At 43.3% G+C, this 18,630-nt stretch overlaps 1 protein-coding gene across 1 annotated transcript in view; it reads left to right on the top strand.

Annotated features, from left to right (window-relative positions):
• The window catches only part of LOC147733250 (mucin-2-like), a 596,915-nt gene that overhangs the window by 446,913 nt on the left and 131,372 nt on the right, over positions 1–18,630 (top strand). Inside the window, exons 34-36 of the mRNA XM_086958940.1 lie at positions 449–626; positions 9,026–9,133; positions 15,884–15,924. Of these exons, the coding sequence (XP_086815066.1) occupies positions 449–626; positions 9,026–9,133; positions 15,884–15,924 (327 nt within the window). The remainder of the gene's footprint in view (positions 1–448; positions 627–9,025; positions 9,134–15,883; positions 15,925–18,630) is intronic.

The raw sequence follows: 18,630 nt of genomic DNA, 5'->3' as shown, positions 1-18,630 counted from the left end.
GAAAAGGTTAAGTCCGAATGTGAAGTAGCCAAAGTCTGAGCCAGGGAAGTCACTGTCAGCAGCAGGTTCGGGCTCTCTCAAATGGGGCGGCTAGACATGTGAGGGGGGACACTGTAGCTATTTGGCACATTCTATGTTAATCCTTCCCCAAAATCAGACCATAAAATTAAAGGTACCAACTATAAAAGCGTGACACCACCCATTCAAACAACTGTATGGCTATATTGTACACAAAAACAGAATATACTATTGGGATGTATTAGTTAAAAGTTCACAGAGCCTTCCTTAGAACCTGCTCTTCCTATGGCCTCAAACCATGACTGTGGCAGGCCGCCACTCTTCAGGGACACACCCTCAGAGCAGGTAGGTTGCCTTTGCCATCTGCTATGACCTGTGTCATACATTTCTGTTTCTGTCTAAATCACATGCGATCTTTACCTCTTTTCAGCCTGGAGAATCCTGGACGGTCGGCTGTTACACCTGTGCCTGTACTTCTCTGAATATGGGTACGGTGGTGTGCAAGCGAGTTGACTGCCCCAATATCGAGCTCCCGACCTGCAACTCAGACCGTGAAGTAGTGCAGGTGGTGGACCCAGATAATATATGCTGTACTAAGCCTCAGTGTTGTAAGTATACTCCAAAAGCTCCACAAGGCAATAAGCAATGTTGTTTTGGATTTCTTTAACCCCCCCTCCCCCACACCTCCCCACCACCACGAGAAAGACTACTGAGATAGATTTGAAAGTTATTTTTTTTCTGTTCCGTGAGGAGGAGCAACTTGTGGGTGCTTATGCTTATTTTCCACCTTTCAGTGCAAGACCAGACCTACTATAGAAGTGAAACTACCAAAAGAGAATTGTTGTAGGACTTGAAAACAACTTTTCCCAAACCTTCGCGCTACTTTACAGCATCACTGTCAGATCCAATATTTAAGATTTTGTTTCACTGTTTAACAAATCCAACCCTACCCGAACCCGCACTGGAAATCAGCAAAAAATGTGGGTGTCCAGTTTAATGCTAAGATGTCCTTCCACCCATGGATCAAAGCTGTGGTTAAATGATGTGACTTCCACATATCAATGTGCAGAAGAATCCCTTGGTGGAACTAACGATATCCAGCGTTTCATTTGTAGACGAATAAGTGCACGGGACCACGTTTTATTCAGAAGCTGGCAGCCGGCCCCATCGAATGTCATTGTGCTAAATATTAAGGCTGTGTAGTCTCTATTCCAACTCAAGCCTCTTTCGCCCACCAGATGAGCTTAATTTGAACCAGTGGTTACAGTTGGGGCCCACTGGCACTCATTTCTGGAGTCTGACACTTATTTTTCCTCATCATTCTTTGACCCAGAGCAAGGGAGGCAAAATCACAAAAGGAGACGAAAGAGGAAGTGGCAAAGAAGAAATAAAGCAAGAATGCAAAAGAACCTGCAAGGCGAAATAGAGATAAAGAAAGTCTCAGGTGGTGAATAAAAGAGGCATTAGGTGAAGTCCAGACTACACGGCCATGGTATGTTCTGCACCCCTGGCATTTGGTAGTGCAAGCCACGAGCTTCGAACAGACCTTGGGCACCAGCAATTATTCTTTTACGAATAAAGCGCTGTCCACGTAAGACAAGCCCTGCCACTTTATCTCACTCATGAAGGCTTTATTCATCCCTGCTTTCTTGCCTTGACATCGGTTTTCTTGCTCTCTCTTTCACCTGTTTTCTCCCTTCTATGTTTTTTCTCTCATGCTCTGAGAAAAAATAAGTGCAGGCCCCCCAAAAGAAGTGCCAGTGGTCCTTACCTGTAACCACCAGTTCAAATTAAGCACTGTTAAGATACCTCATAGCAACATGACTGACAACTGTGACACAGTTTACACTGATCTACAAAAACACAAATCCAAAAATATCAAAGGTTGCAGAACAAAATAGCAAGGGTACTCTAACATTTTAAGAGGTCTTCAGATTATGTTCATTGCTTGCTAGGACAGAGGACAGCTCTACTTCGAAAAATGATCTTTGTTTAAGTGTTTTCGAGCAACATAAAACCCAAACACACAGCATAAATGATGTCCCTTGGCAATAGCAGATGAAAAGATATTGAGGCAAAATCTTGAAGATCTTGGTTCTGGTGTGTGGAACACTTTTCTTCAACCATTGATCCCAAAAGCAGCTTCCACAGTTTCATGAAAGAGCCAAACACTCCATTGTTAGGGATCCCTTTCAGATGAGCAAGTGAGAAATTCTGAGAGTAGAGATTGTAATGGTAAACCCCATGGAACACCAGAAGAGATGAATTTAGTTGGAGATATGGCAGATCCCCTTTTGATCTGTGACTCAGTTTAGGTAGAAACAATTGTCACCAATGAAGGGCCCTCTCAATGCCTCCAGTCCAATTTCCCAAGCTTCCTTCCCTCCCAATACTGTTATTTATATGCGGAAATTACATATTAGTATATGCATATATGGGAAAGTGAGTTATTAGCAGAGAAGAGTGAGAGCCACACTGAAGTAATAAACACAATCCTTGGCAGGGTGAACCACAAAAGTCACTAAATAAACCTGTGCTAGTCCTGTGGTAGACTGGCCAGAGGCAATGTTTAAAGTATTTATGTGGCATTCAAATAGTAACAAAGTAAAAACACAACACACAAAAAATTCCCGTCAATTTAGAAAAATAGAGTAAAATGTAATAAATAAAATAACACCAAAATGACTAAAATCCAATCAGTAAAACAGAAGCTATGAATTTTTCTTTTCAGGTATAAATAACACAGAGAAGTACAAAATGCCACTTGAGATTATCTGGTTGTGGTGGAACGGGTCAAAGTCACAAGCTCAAGCCCACTGCAATGGAGAGGAGGTCAGATACAGGGACCAGGTTTGTCACGCTGAAGAGTTTGCCTTTTCAAAGTCCGAGACCACGTGAGGATCCTCGGCTGGAGCTTTGTGTTGGAGCGAGTCACGAGTAGGTCAATGTCGGTGCGAGGAGCAGTTGTCGCTAGAGCTTCGTGTTGGCGACTGACGCAGGTGGTCACTGTTTGGCGTGAAGAGCAGATCGCTGATAGAAATTCGGGAGACGTAGTGACAGTTGCTGCTGCGAGGAGCCTGCTCGCAGTTGAGATGAGCCCCAAACCTCCAGATTTTCACCTGGAGCTTGATTGTGAAGCAGAAGTACACACTGATGTCAGTCAGGGATAAAGGACCTGGGGAATACTTCTTGGGGGTCAGGAGTTCCTCTAGCACAGGCGAGCAACAGGGCTCAGGCAGCTTCAGTTGGTGCTGAACAGCAGGGTAGTTACAGGGAACCCTCAAAGTGAGTTGAGACAACTGGCTCTTGAAGTCACTTCTGGGGATTGTAGGATCAAGGCAAGCACTTTCAGTCTTCCTTCTTCAGAGAGCACAGCAGTCCTTCTTCTGAATCTTGCATATGTTCAGGAGTGTTCAAATGAGACATTTGTATCTAGTGCCAGCCTTTGTGTGGGGCAAATACTTGGCCTACTCCCACACTGGTTCTGGTCAGTTCTTTACCTTCCCTCCAAACTGTCTAGGGTGACCAAGACAATGGCAGGCCTGTGTCAGGTTGTTTTCTGTGTGCTGCAGGCAAGGTCCTGTGAAGTGTAATCAGGGCAGGGCACAGCTTCTCCCCAGTCATCCTGTGAGGAGCATCCCCTTCCTCTGCACACCGACCCTTTTTATCCCCATCAAGGAATACACAGCACAGGGAAGCCTTTCACAGTCATGCAACCCTGTACACTGGCAGAAAGGCACATTTGGTTTAAGTAGTAAAAAGCGACTTTCTAAAAGTGGCATTTTCAGAAAAGTAACTTAAAATCTAACTTTTTCATACCATTCAAATGAGTAGAACAAATATTTCTCTATCTGTTCCTTAACTGAAGTTATCACTTATTAAGTGTGATAAGATCAGTGTTAGTCTATGGGATAGATAACCTTAAAACAGTCAAAAATGATTTTAGGAATTTTTCACTGCCAGGACCTGTAAACCTTTAGCACACATGTCCTATCCTTTAAATATCATGCACCTTGCCATAGAAGCATATATAGGGCCTACCTTAGGGGTGACTTACAAGTATTAAAAAGAAAAGGTTTAGGCCTGGCAAACAGTTAGCATGTTTATATTTGCGGGATGACTCTTTGGAATCTTTATCAATTCCAAATTTGGGTAAATCTGCACCCAAGTGAGAGGGTACATCGACACATGCACATTTATTAATTTATTTTTCAACTAACGATCACAAGGGTTTCTAAGAGATCAGCAACAGTTGCAGATTCAAGGAGTATTTCTGGAAACATTTTGTGAACTACTGGTTAACCGCACGAGGAGGCAGGCATACCTGAATAATGTAACATTGTGTTCATTGGTGCAGTCGAAGTTACCTTCACATGTGCGCATTTATTTTCTTTCATCCACTAGAAAATCATTTCTTTCACTTGATAAACCCATTCCTTCCAAATCTGATGTAGGAAGCAGACGTGGAAATATTTACTAACAACACTTCCTTGCCAATCCACAAAATATGTATTTCAAAGATAGATCAGAGAGAAATTCAGTTTTATGAACCTGGAAGAAGCAATAATTTCAAGAGGAATATTTAATTATTATATATCTTCACAATTCATAAACTGTGCTTTCCACATGCAACAAATGTGTGTTTCCAAAAGGCAAAGCTTACAAATGTGTTTGCCAGAGCAGCGAACATCACCACAAGAAAAAGGAGAAGCGGGCGGGGGAGTTCATCTTGGTTAATGATTGGGCTTTTCCATTCCAGATATGTGACTATGCTGTCTCTGTGTCATGCCCTAGTCTGTAAAGGGTCCAAGAGCACTAATCCTTTCAGGTTCAGTTTGAAATGTGGAGGCAGCACTTCTTCAAGAATCTCGACAATGCCAAGTGAATTAGCGATGGGATTAAACTGAAGTTATTGCCCAAATTAGGATTGCAAGGGATCATGAAAAACCTCGACTTTTTAGAGTTCACCCAGTAAAGACCTTGGGGCATATTACCAAGCAATAGCGATAATTATCGCTATTGCTTTGTTAGAGACAAAAATTTACCGCTGAGCTGCGGCGATTTTTACCGCAAGTAAACCTTGGTATTACCAAGGTTTACCGCAAATGCGATAAAAATCGCTGCAATGCATGAATATCGCTGAAAAGTCAGCGATATTCATGCATTACCGAGCTAATGCTCTTAGCCATGTTATCCACCTCCCATTGGATAACATGGCTAAGAACAGCTCCTGGGCAGGTGTTAGCTTTTGGAGATATTCGCGCTTAGCGCGAATATCTCCAAAAGTTGGTAATAGGAGATAGCGATGTTAGCGACTGTTTTCAGTCGCTAACATCTTGGCACGCCCACTTTGCATGTCATTAGTGATAAATATCACTGACATGCAAAGTGGGGCCCAAGATGGTCGCTATCTCCTACTAGCTGTCGCTAACTGGTGTTAGCGATAGCTAGGTAATAGGGAGATCATTTTATCTCCGCTTTCTTTGCTTTTAAAGCCAAAAAAAGCGGAGATAAACCCCCTTGATAATATGCCCCCTTGTGCATTATATTATATCTTGAGAAAATGGCATTATGGAAAATTTAAAAATCAGTGTTCAAACATAAGTTTGTACAGTCATCTATGATTCCAAGGACTACAGCTAGTTATCAAGGGGGAATCCCATACCAGGTAAGGCCCTTAGTATCAGTAATTACCAGGTGCAGTATTAGCACCAAACTTGTAGGTATTAATTCCAAAGGGGTCGCTGATTTTATATCAAATAAGACAAACCATTGTTCAAAAGAAGTGTCAAGCAGTTTTGGATCTAGATATGAGTTAATCAAAAATGAGTACCAATAGTGCCAGCAGGAGCTATTCCTATGTCTGGAATTTGAGAGCAAATACTGAAAGGCATAATCCTGAATACAGGTTCCCTTGGTTTACTTTTTTGCGCTGTTATTTAGTGGTTTAGGTAAATGTATGTTTATGTATTCATTGCACAGTTTTGTAGAGCGCTACATGTCACTTTGTGGTCACTTCGGAGTGCTGTAGTTATGCCACAGTCTACACCTTGTGAGGTGGAAACAGCATGGGTCAGATCAGGGAAAGGTGGATCCCTGTCCAATATGCTTCAGTGACAATCCCCGTTTGGGTAGAATACAGTTGTACATGAGGTGCATGTGGCTCAATTCTGCCCTGAACTCAGGGTTCAGTGCAGTCAACAGGCTGAACCCCCAGACTCGCTAGGCATTACTTCCATAATTCATATGTTGGAAGATTTGATGCATGGTCAAGTGTGACTCCACAGAGTGTAGTGAGTGTCCTATTTTGTGGGTCTACTGGCCTTATGAATGGTGAAGAGTAATTTGAACCATTCTCTTCTCCTCTGATCTTCTTCTCTATATCCATGCACAGAGAGCTCTCTTTTACTTAACGGACCAGTTTTGTGCCATCCTTGCATAGGAAGCGCTCTTTCATCTAGTGGAAAAGTTTTAGCTCTATTCTTCCATAGCAAGCTCTCTTTCATCTAGTAAGGCCATCTGCGCTCTGTTCTCTTTCTTCTGGTGAACCTATCCTGGTTCCGTTCATGCATAGGAAGCCCCAGCTCATCCAGGTGAAGCGTCTTTGCTTCATTTAGTAGTAAGAAGCTGTCTTTCATCTGGTGAAACAGTTTTAGCTCTGTTCCTCCATAGGAAGCTCTCTTTCATCTAGAAAGGCCATCTGCGCTCCCTTCTCTTTCTTCTGGTGAGCTTATCCTGGTTCTGTTCATGCATAGGAAGCCCCAGCTCATCCAGTGGAAGCGTCTTTGCTTCATTTAGAAGTAGGAGGCTCTCTTTCATCTAGTAAGGCTATCTGCACTCCGTTCTCTTTCTTCTGGTGCAGCTATCTTGGTTCCATACATGAATAGGAAGCCCCAGCTCATCCAGGTTAAGCGTCTTTGCTTCACTTAGGAGTAGAAAGCTCTCTTTCATCTAGTAAGGCCATCTGCGCTCCGCTCTCTTTCTTCTGGTGAGGCTATCCTGGTTCCGTTCATGCATAGGAAGCCCCAGCTCATCCAGGTGAAGCGTTGTTGCTTCGTTTAAGAGTAGTAAGCTCTCCTTCATCTAGTGAGGCCATCTGCGCTCCGCTCTCTTTTTTCTAGTGAGGCTATCTTGGTTCCATTCATGCGTAAGAAGCCCCAGCTGATCCAGGTGAAGTGTCTTTGCTTTATTTAGGAGTAGGAAGCTCTCTTTCATCTAGTAAGGCCATCCTGGTGAAGCGTCTTTGCTTCATTGAGGAGAAGGAAGCTCTCTTTCATCTAGTAAGGCCATCCGCTCTCCGTTCTCTTTCTTCTGGTGAGATTATCCTGGTTCTGTTCATGCATAGGAAGCCCCAGCTCATCCAGTGGAAGTGTCTTTGCTTTATTTAGGAGTAGGAAGCTCTCTTTCATCTAGTAAGGCCATCTGCGCTCCGTTCTCTTTCTTCTGGTGAGGCTATCTTGGTTCCTTTCATGCATAGGAAGCCCCTGCTCATCCAGGTGAAGCGTCTTTGCTTCATTTAGTAGTAGGAAGCTCTCTTTCATCTAGTAAGGCCATCCAGGTGAAGCGTCTTTGCTTCATTGAGGAGTAGGAAGCTCTCTTTCATCTAGTAAGGCCATCCTGGTGAAGCGTCTTTGCTTCATTGAGGAGAAGGAAGCTCTCTTTCATCCAGTAAGGCCATCCGCTCTCCGTTCTCTTTCTTCTGGTGCGGTTATCCTGGTTCTGTTCATGAATAGGAAGCCCCTAGCTCATCCAGTGGAAGCGTCTTTGCTTCATTTAGTAGTAGGAAGCTCTCTTTCATCTAGTAAGGCCATCCAGGTGAAGCGTCTTTGCTTCATTGAGGAGTAGGAAGCTCTCTTTCATCTAGTAAGGCCATCCAGGTGAAGCGTCTTTGCTTCATTGAGGAGTAGGAAGCTCTCTTTCATCTAGTAAGGCCATCCAGGTGAAGCGTCTTTGCTTCATTGAGGAGTAGGAAGCTCTCTTTCATCTAGTAAGGCCATCCAGGTGAAGCGTCTTTGCTTCATTGAGGAGTAGGAAGCTCTCTTTCATCTAGTAAGGCCATCCAGGTGAAGCGTCTTTGCTTCATTGAGGAGTAGGAAGCTCTCTTTCATCTAGTAAGGCCATCCAGGTGAAGCGTCTTTGCTTCATTGAGGAGTAGGAAGCTCTCTTTCATCTAGTAAGGCCATCCTGGTGAAGCGTTTTTGCTTCATTGAGGAGAAGGAAGCTCTCTTTCATCTAGTAAGGCCATCCGCTCTCCGTTCTCTTTCTTCTGGTGAGGTTATCCTGGTTCTGTTCATGCATAGGAAGCCCCAGCACATCCAGTGGAAGCGTCTTTGCTTCATTGAGGAGTAGGAAGCTCACATTCATGTAACGCAACTGTTTCCACTTGACTCATGGATCGAAGCTCTCTTTCATCTAGTGGAATAGTCTTGGTTCCATTCATGCTTAGGAAGCTCTCTTTTATCTGTAGGACTGTCTTGGTTCCGTTTATGCATAAGAAGCTCTTTTTCAACCAGTGTGACCATTTTCGTCCTATTCTCGTTCTTCTACTGGGGCCGTATGGGGTCCATTCATTGCTTCTAGTGGGCTGTTTTAGCGGGACAGGTAATCGAGGCATGTGGTGATGTTGATCTCGTGGCCTGGGATGTCTGTCCATTGAAAGTTGATTTGGGCGATGTCGGGTTTAACTGCTATATTTAAATAACTGCCAGCATCACTGCGCTCTAGTGTACAGTGGGAAAATGAGTTTTTATTGTGTATTAGACCAGCAGCATTCTGAGGAACTACATCAAAGCAAAAGAATTAGAGGCACTTCTAATGCCGCTTTGATACAGAACCTTCTGGCGATGTGTCCTTTCCGCCTACAGAAAGCGTCTGTGCACACAAAGAAAACAAGCTATAGAGCAGACTCAACTGTAGGAGAAGGGTTCATCTCTGTTCTCAAGATTGACTCGTTTGGTTGAGGACTTCTCTGTTAATGTGCTGATTTGTTCATTTCTTCCCTGTACAGTGTGCAAGCCTCAGACATGCAGCAGTGCTATGATAACCTGCCCGCAAGGCTTCGAACTTACCTGTGGTGAAACGGATATGAATCAATGCTGTCCGGTCTACAACTGCAGTAAGTCTTACACTTTAATTGAACAATGTTTGAAGCACTGTTCCTGGCCTGCTGCATGTCTCTGATGTAAACGTTGTATACTGCCATAGAAGGGCAAAATGTCTATTTGAGAACATTTCCCCTCCTCCCCTCAGCCCAGCCCTGTTTCTCTTTCCTACGTTTTCCACCATGACATTTTGAAAACAATATTTGGTAGCGTGCCTTTCTGTCTACTACTGCCTCCTCATACTTGCTATTCCTGGGCCGATTCGAGCTTTCACTCCTCCTCCCTCCTTTCAACGCCATGAATCATCCCCTCTAATATTTGTTTTTCATCCCTCATCATCCCACCTCCAAGCTCTTTTCTCCACATCGTTGTATTTCAGAACAAATGGCATCTACTCTTCCGTCTTCTCTTTTTAATCTCTATTGCTTTCTTCTGTACACCCCATCCGCATTCCTGTCCCTGACACTCTCTGTCTTTCATTTCCTTACATGCTGTCACATCACTCTTCTTCCATTTCCCTTTGCTTCTCCTCATCCTGCCTGCTTCATCCTATGTTCTCCCTTCGCATATGTCCCTGTCGTCATCTGACATACGAACCCTAGCAACTTACTTGTTTGTTGTCCTTCAGTGGTCCTTTCTCATTCCACCCACTGCTCTCAGTTACTCCCTTCTTTTGCCATCCCCATGACCAAGCACCTCTTTGGTTGCCCACATCTTTATCTGTCTCCTCGCCTTCCTAACCACTCCATCTTCTTCCTTCTGGAGGGGAGGGTGAAGGAAGGGTCTTTATGTCTTGACAGGTGGCACGAGCCTCTAGAGTGCTAGAGACACTCTAGAAGTAACTGGTCGAAAATGGAGCAAGTATCTTGAGTCTCAAGAATAAAGGTGCGTCTAGGACAGTTTTAGGATGGGGAAGTGCCCTGCCCAGTGGTTACAGAGTGGTCGGACGTCATGACAAGCATTTGATCTGAAAGAGAAAAGGTTCCATCTAGTCCTACTTCCATTAAATAACCATAAGTAGTATTGTAATGTAGAGAAATGAAACAAGTGATGCAAATGAACCGTTATACTATTGAAACAGAACAGACGTGTGACATGGTACCATCTGGATGGGAAAATGTTACAGCTGAAAGAAAGATATGTAGTCCAGAATGTAACTCAGGATCACAGCTTTATTCTTCAGATCTGATCCAAATTAAGCCTCATGTTATTCCTCACCAGGAGCAGCCTCCTGCTGCTCATCCCTTCCACACCAACTGATTCCTTCTTCCACACAAACACTCTCAGCATTCTGATGACATCACATAGGCCAAGCAGCAAGGCAGAAGGGAACAGTAGAGAGGATGCATTAATCACTTACTAGATTACAACACATCCCCCCTTCCTAATAATTGTCAAAATACATGCATGCAAGATCATAGTAGCTACATGCAATATGACTAATAATTAATAAATGTGCGGAGGTGGACATACACACATACGAAAAGTCAAAGAGCTTCAAGAATAACATCAAGCTTCAAGAATGACATCAGACACATCTCACTCTCGTCTTTCAACCCCCTAAACACAGGGCAATACGTAAACCCCTACCAAAAACAACGGTAAATCCAGAGAATCTTTGGAGACATCTCCTTTCTGCAAACAGTGAGAGGCCACATACTCTTATAACAACAACAAAGGGTTAAGTCACACATTGCTTACAGAGTGACAAACGTATGTCAACCCACTACCAGGAATGGCAGCAGGATTAGGGAATAACCCTCTACTGCACACACCTGCAGGACTAGGGAATACAGGTCTAGAGAGGCAACATACTCCCTCTACTGCAAACGCTTGCAGGGCTAGGAAGGCAACATACTCCCTCTACTGCACACATTTGCAGGGCTAGGAAGGCAACAAACTCCCTCTACTGCACACACTTGCAGGGCTAGGGAGGCAACATACTCCCTTTACTGCACACACTGCAGGGCTAGGAAGACAACATACTCCCTCTACTGAACACACTTGCCGGGCTAGAGAGGCAACATACTCCCTCTACTGCACACACTGCAGGGCTTGGAAGACAACATACTCCCTCTACTGCACACACTTGCACGACTAGGTACAGAAATAGGTATAATTGAACCCAGGGCAAACACATTATAAATATCTTTAAATCCAAACACTCGTGCAACTTACAACGAGTATACTTTAACCCAAGGCATGACAAAACAGGGTAACCTTAAAACCCAGACATGCTGGGAGAAACATACTAATGCACCAAACTCCACGCAACAGCCACCCTACGAATCCACAACTGTGCAACCACCCCACAAACAGTATTACAGTGATAAAAAGGAAGTCTCTTGCGCCGGTGAGCGATCACTCACCCGAAATCATTTCCCCAAAATACATCTGCCTTACCAGTACATAAAATCCAACTTTGCAGAGGATAATAAGCAAAGTCCTGAGCTTTACCACGAGTGAAACAAGAGGATCGTCGATGTTTGAACAGAACTACCACATGCTTCACGCAAAGGACGAGAATGAAGGAGGATCCTACCTCAAGAAACTTCCAGACCATGGAGGAAAACCGCAGATTTTAGTAGTACTTGTGACATATTGTTGATTAGAAGCCTGAACATATCCAAAACTTCACTGGAACTGACAAGAGGATGTGTTAGGATGCGTTGTTGGCAAAACGTGAAAAGCACAGCAAATTGCATGTTGAAACAGCAGTTAATTTGTATCCTAAAATGGTGGCACACAGCTTGACGTGGGGCCGGGTACCTCCCGTCACGTCAAAGCTAGAAAGCGTCCTCCTCACAGTTCAGGTTCCTGATCCAGACACGTGGTAGTGAAATTTATTGTCAAGGCAACGACTTCGACTCGATGGTGCTCGTGCGTCAGACCGCACTCCTCTGCTCGTGGACTGCCAGGCGATCCCACAGGTAAACTACGATGACAACCAACGATAATGTATTTGAAATCTTAAAAATCCACAGCATGGGTTTACCGGTGTGCTCTACACAGAGTTTCACTCAACGGGCTCAACACATGCCCCCAACTGCCAAACGTTCCCCAGATAAGCGCAGATGCTGTCAACACTACAGTCAATGTTCAATAAATAAATACGGGTGGCTTCAAAATCACACGCTGCTGGTCATAAGCACAGGCACCTTCCAAGGCTTGTGCCACATGTTATACGACAGTCTTGTCACATTGAGGTCAAGTGCAGCTCAACAAACTCCAATGACGCTAACACAGGTGGCTGACATATACCCCCAATCACCTCAACTCACAAGGGACAGTTCCCAGCAGCTGAGACCACCAAGACAGTAGTGGGTACAGAGAAATCCAAATATTTAATCAGCTAACTGCTCAGGGTGTCAGCCTCCCCAGCACACTCTATAGGGAGGCAGCAGGAAAACTCCAAGACATTGAAAGAAAGTCTGAGACAAACTGGCACTTACTGGTTAGGGTGACCGATGAAGTGGTCACTGGTGGGGTGCCAGGTTTGTTCAAATCGACAGGTTGAAGTTTCTTTAGTTTTAAAAGTCCAATCTCCATAGAAGTAGCACGCAGGTTCTTTAAAATCGTCACCACTGTCACAATTGAAAGAAAGATACGTAGTCCAGACTGTAACTCGGGATCACAGCTTTATTCTTCAGATCTGATCCATATTAAGCCTCATGTTATTCCCCACGAGGAGCAGCCTCCTCGCTGCTCAGCCCTTCCACACCAACTGATTTCTTCTTTCACACAAACACTCTCAACATTCTGATGATATCACATAGGTCAAGCAGGAAGGCAGTAGGCTACAGTAGAAAGGATGCCTTAACCACTTACTAGATTACAACAGAAAACAAGAGTAGTTAGAACAGGAGAGCACATTGTGCCTGTTATAAAGAGTTAAGGAGTGCGCTCTAGTAATCACAGTACTGCCAACGCTCCTAAATGCCTAAGGCAGGGGTCCACTCTGAACAATACTATTGTCCCAATTGCACACAGACTGGTCCTTCCAGGGGAAAGCGCTTAACACAATTAGAACTGGCCTGGTATTCGTGGACCCAGATTTCTGGCATGCAGCAACACCAGTCCTGATTTAACCTGCAAGAAAATCAAATACAGAAGATCTAAAAGTGCAGCATCGCCTTGGCTTTAGCCCTTGACCAAGCCCCTTCTGCAGCATGAGAGAGCAAAGAAAACTCCCTCCTGCCTCCAGTGCTTTCCCTACTACCAGCCTCCCAACTCAGCATCCCACAGGCCCCCTGTTTGGGCCCGGCAATTTCAGGTCACAATGTTTTTCCCGTTCCAGGTACAAAAATTCAGAATAGCCACAAAAATTATTCCCCAGGCCACTCCCAAGTATCACCACACCTAAATCCACCTCACTTTTAATTTGGGTCTTTGAAGTCTGCTTTTCTCTGATATGACTGTGTCACTATTCTGTACAAGAACAAGCATGTGTTATAGTTATACTCAACCAATACCAGTCCGGATTCCAACTGGGCACAGTACGGAATCAGCCATAACCAACATAATAGATGATGCATTAGAAATCCTGGGCCAAATTGAAGCCTGCTTGCTAATCTTGCTCGGCCTTTCATCAGCTTTTGACACCGTCAAACATGACAACTTGTTAGATCTTTTGAAACACAGAATGGGACCAGCTGGCTCTGTTTTAAACTGGTTCACCTCGTTCCTTCAAAATAGATTGGAACGATTCAAACCCGTCTCGGTCACTTTAGGAGTCCCACAGGGATCATCTCTCTCTCCCACACTTTTCAACTTATTCATGGAACCACTCACCGAAATCCATAGGTCCTCTACCGTACAGTATCACATGTACGCAGATGATACACAACTATATTTAAAGATCCACTCTCTAGAAGACATCAAATTGCTCAACTCAATGCTAAAAAAAAAACAGACCTGGCTAGCCGAAAATCATCTAAAACTAAATAACACCAAAAACGCATTCCTCCTATTCACTCCTCCCACCCAAGGTATCATAATTCAAGACTTGCTGAAACACCTAACGGCACTCAATGGCCAACCTCTGATCATTGACTCAGCTAAATCGCTGGGAGTGACACTGGATAGCAACCTAAATATGCATAAACACATCAGCACTGGAATAAAAGGAGCACACTTTCAGATGAACACATTGAGAAAACTAAAACCCTTCCTGCCCGAAAAGGACTTCGACCTGGCAGTACAAGCACTAGTTATCCCAAGAGTGGAATATGGGTGTGCCTCTCTTAGCAGTCTTCCTGGATCCTCGACGGCCCCGCTAGGAGCTTCAATCAACACAGCAGCCAGACTTATGACTAGCTCTAAAAGAAGCTCTCACATCTCCCGGGACCTCAGATCCCTTAACTGGCTACCTTTCGTAGCCAGAATTAAACTAAAAATCACATGTTTGATGCATAAAGCCATACATCATAGCTAGCTATCTAGCACATAAATTGGTGCCTTCATGTGGCAACAGATCATCCAGAAGTGCTAGTAAATTTTTACTGAAACCACAAATATTTAACAACAAGAAACCTGGATCTGGAATGCACTGCCCCCAGAAACTAGACAAAATCCCTCTACTGCATCTTTCAAAAAAGTGAAATCTATTCTCATGGCTAAATGTACATGAACAATGTTTATATGTGGTTATACGACTCTTGACTGTATGGTACCTTATGTTATTTACTATATCTCTGGTTGTTTCCTATGTTCACCTTATGAAGCGCTCTGATACCCTCAAGGGTCTTGTGCACGCTATACAAAACCCTCGAAATAATTACAATAAATACATAGTTTACAATATACAAAAAGGGCCCCATTAACAAGCCACAGTGTGCACTTTGAGCACCAGCTGGTTTGTGAAAGGGTATTCAATTTGTGATGTGACCTATAGCATTGCAAAATACTTACTGGCAGGGTACCCAAAAAAAGGCCTGTCCAATGAATATTTTTCTTGGCAGGTCCCCAAAATGTAAATGGCTGCAAAGGAAAGGATGGTAGCCTGCAGGGGACGGCAGACCAACATCCTTGCATTTGCTTTCCCAAAAGAGAAATAAATATTTTTGTAAAGCAGTCTGTGTCTGTTAAAAGTATAAGTGCTGCTTTAAGAAAACGTTTCCTATTGAGGAAAACATTGAGGATAACACTGCCCACTCCCTGAAGGTGACCAATGTGGTCTGCATTAGCCAATCCCTGTCCCTTTGGGACATCATCCCCTTTGTGAATCAGTTTCCAACCCCTTTGAAGTGCTGGTCATTTCAAAGTTTTATGACAACAAAGGCTGTTGCAAACCATTGATACATATCATTGAAAGGTACAAGTTGGAGGGTAGTCACTTTCAAACTCACTCCTAATTTCGATTCGCAGTAACAAACCGCATTTTAGAAGTTACTCGCAATATCTTTTTCATTGAGTGCACCCTTGTGAATTGCTAGCCTGGCATGTATAAAATACAGTGATACATCGCAGGCATAGCAGTTCTCTCTCGCGCCATCATTCCCATATTCTCAGCTCTCCACCTGGTTATCCGGACGACTTCTATCATGAATGCTAACTTTTTCAAATTAGCTATGGGAAGTTGGGCCCTTACAATATTTTGTGAGTGTGAGCTATACAACCATTCACTAACTATGTGGTTCTGTTTATCCAGCGATGCTCACTGCACAGCACTCTTGTGTTTATGACAGACTTTACCCTGGAGGCCAATGTTTATTTTCTATTAATAAGGATTTCTGTTTTTCAACTTTGTTTCCCTCCCTCTACAGCACGAAAGGCGGTCTGCATTGTGGATGACATAGAATACCAGGTAAGAGCAGCGGTAGTGTTCAGACACTTCTCCCAGAGGTGTCACTACTTTTACAAACTGTGCACCTTACCTCAAATAGGGTTCTCATAGGTCCATATGTATCAAGCAAGATTGCATTCGCAAACGCCGAAATTTGCGAATGCAATTTTGCCAAATGGTGTGTATTAAGGCAAAATAAGGAATCGCAAAATTTGCGATTCCTTATTTTGCGATTGCATTTAAGGAATCACACATTTTGCGATTCCTTAAATGCAATGTAAGAAGCACCAAAAAAGTGCAATACGGCCTTAAGGAATCGCAAATTAATTTGCGATTTCTTTAATAAATTCACTTTTTTGCATTTTTCAAAGTGCAATGTGAAGCACATGCATGCCCTTAGGGCATGTATGTGTGCCACATGTGCACCCATGCTCATTTCCCATGCTTATTTCAGGGGGACATTAACAGTGGGGGATCCCACCAGCTATGAAGGGTTTCTCTTAGTCAGAGGTATCCTCTTTATCATAATTTCAAAAGGAGAGAAACCAGTCATGTCATTAATAATGGTCCTATACATCCATACCGTCTTGTGTATTAGTAAATCCTCTATAGCTGCAATTTGGATTGCACCTTTAAGTACTCTATTAAATAGCTCAATCATGCCATTCCCTCTGGAATTACGATGGTTTGTGGTGTGATGTTTTATGCCAACTCTATTAAAATAACTGAAAGCTCTTCCTGACAAAAACTGTACACCATTATCTGTGACACTCTGAAAGGTACACCTACCGTGAATGTGTTGTCAAGAAAACGTAGAACAGTATCTGTGTCCACCTTGTCTATAATCTTTACTGTAGGCCATCTAGAAAATACATCTATAGCATAAATTTCATACTTAGATTTGACCACTCTGGGGCCCAAAATGCCCACCACAAAAGTCTCCTATGGGTGTTTTGTAATAGATAGTTTACTCATGTTAGGTCTTAAAGTTTGTTATGCTTTGTCAGCATTGGCATGTCATGCAGTTCCTGACTAGTTTTTCTACATATATGTCCAAACCTGGCCACCAAAATCCTTTTTCGACAAACTGTTTATTTATTACAACTCCTCCATGTCCCTCATGACATAGCATAGTAATCAACCTTCTTATTTTGTTAGGAGGCGCAGCTCTATCACCTCTCCACAATATGCCATTAACATAGGTCAGTTCATTTCTGACTTCCTAGAAACACCTAAAGTATGAATTTTGTGATCCTTTAGCAGACCAGCCATTTCCCATATATCTCAGAATCTCTTGCAATACCTCTTCTTTAACATATTCTTCCACCCAAGAAATGCCTTACCAACGTTTATTCCAAAAAAGAGCATCCTCTGGACAAGCATCCTGCTTCTTTCTCCTGGCTTGTCCCCGCAGCTGTCCACCCCATTATTCCAAACTGGAATACGGAGTGTGCATCATGAGAGCGCGGCACAAGCAAAAGTAAACACAACATAACATTACTGAAAAATATTGATTTGAATGAGTTTAAGCAGGCTGTGGCCAGGCCACATTAGTGTTAGGTTGGCTTCTATCTTTGGTCATATTGATGGGAAGGATTGTAGGATGTGGAGGGGCCAAGCTGGGAGATTTAGGAGAGGGTAGAGATGAAGGAAGGAGGGAAAGACGGACAGGAAAGTAAGGATTAAAAAGGTGAGAACTATAAATATGCCCCAAAATAGCATGTTTCCCATTTATCAACTCAGTAAGAAATCCACCTTTTTAAGTCTTCTGTAGCTTGTGGACATGGTGTAACTTTTAAACTTCTCTGGGGCCCTCATATTCGCTACTAGGTTGCAGCAGTAACACTGTTATAAATAGCTGTGAAACATAGTTACCACTGGGTCAAATGAAAAGATAAGTATAGTGTCACTACCATGCTGGGCAGCATCCCATAGCATGTTAGGGAGAAGAGACAAGTTGGCATTGAAATTGTACTTCTTTCCACTTTCGCGACACAAATTTCATCAGGCGCCCTTTGCCAAAATGGCTCCCCCTGTTTGAGTTCATAGTCTACAACAATAGGAGCTGCTCAGTAAAGCTCTATGAAATCCAGCCAATCGGATAATGGAAACAACAACCGTTTATTGAGGTGCTAGTCAAGATAAGCGTAGGGAAACTAAAAGAAAAGAAGTAGGAGGCTTTTACATTACCCCTCACTACAACTAATGATACAATCTTCAACCAAAAAAACAACACGTAGGATGCTTTATAAGAAATAAATTATAATCAAATTGATAGACGGACAAACGGACATTTTCATAAATAATATTTGCTCAGTGAGAAAAATGATCACATGGTTCAGAAATAAACAATGGCATTAAAATGTGTAGCTGACACCTGGCGCCATGCAGATCAGATCGCAGAGAAAATGTAGGAAAGAGCTAGCAGGAGCTCCAGCGCCAAACCTATACTAATTGATGGGTTTCCTATACTAAGTGATGGGTTTCCTAGACTTAGCAAACCTATGCTAATTGGCGGGTTTCCTAGTCTTAGCAGTTGGAATGCTCAAACGTGTTTCGACCCGTACATCATTATAGGTCATCATCAGTACATTTATAAGTTGGGCAGAAGAACACTTTTTAGTAAGCTGAAGTGTAACCGCCAATTTCTTTATTTATAGAAGTAGGTATAGGGCAGGTGGTTGTGACACGACAACGCAGGGAGCTATCCAATCAGCCTCTGGAGAA

Source organism: Lissotriton vulgaris, chromosome 2_1, assembly GCF_964263255.1.
Source record: "Lissotriton vulgaris chromosome 2_1, aLisVul1.2, whole genome shotgun sequence".
NCBI lineage: Eukaryota > Metazoa > Chordata > Amphibia > Caudata > Salamandridae > Lissotriton > Lissotriton vulgaris.
This window is presented reverse-complemented; position numbering and strand designations above follow the sequence as displayed.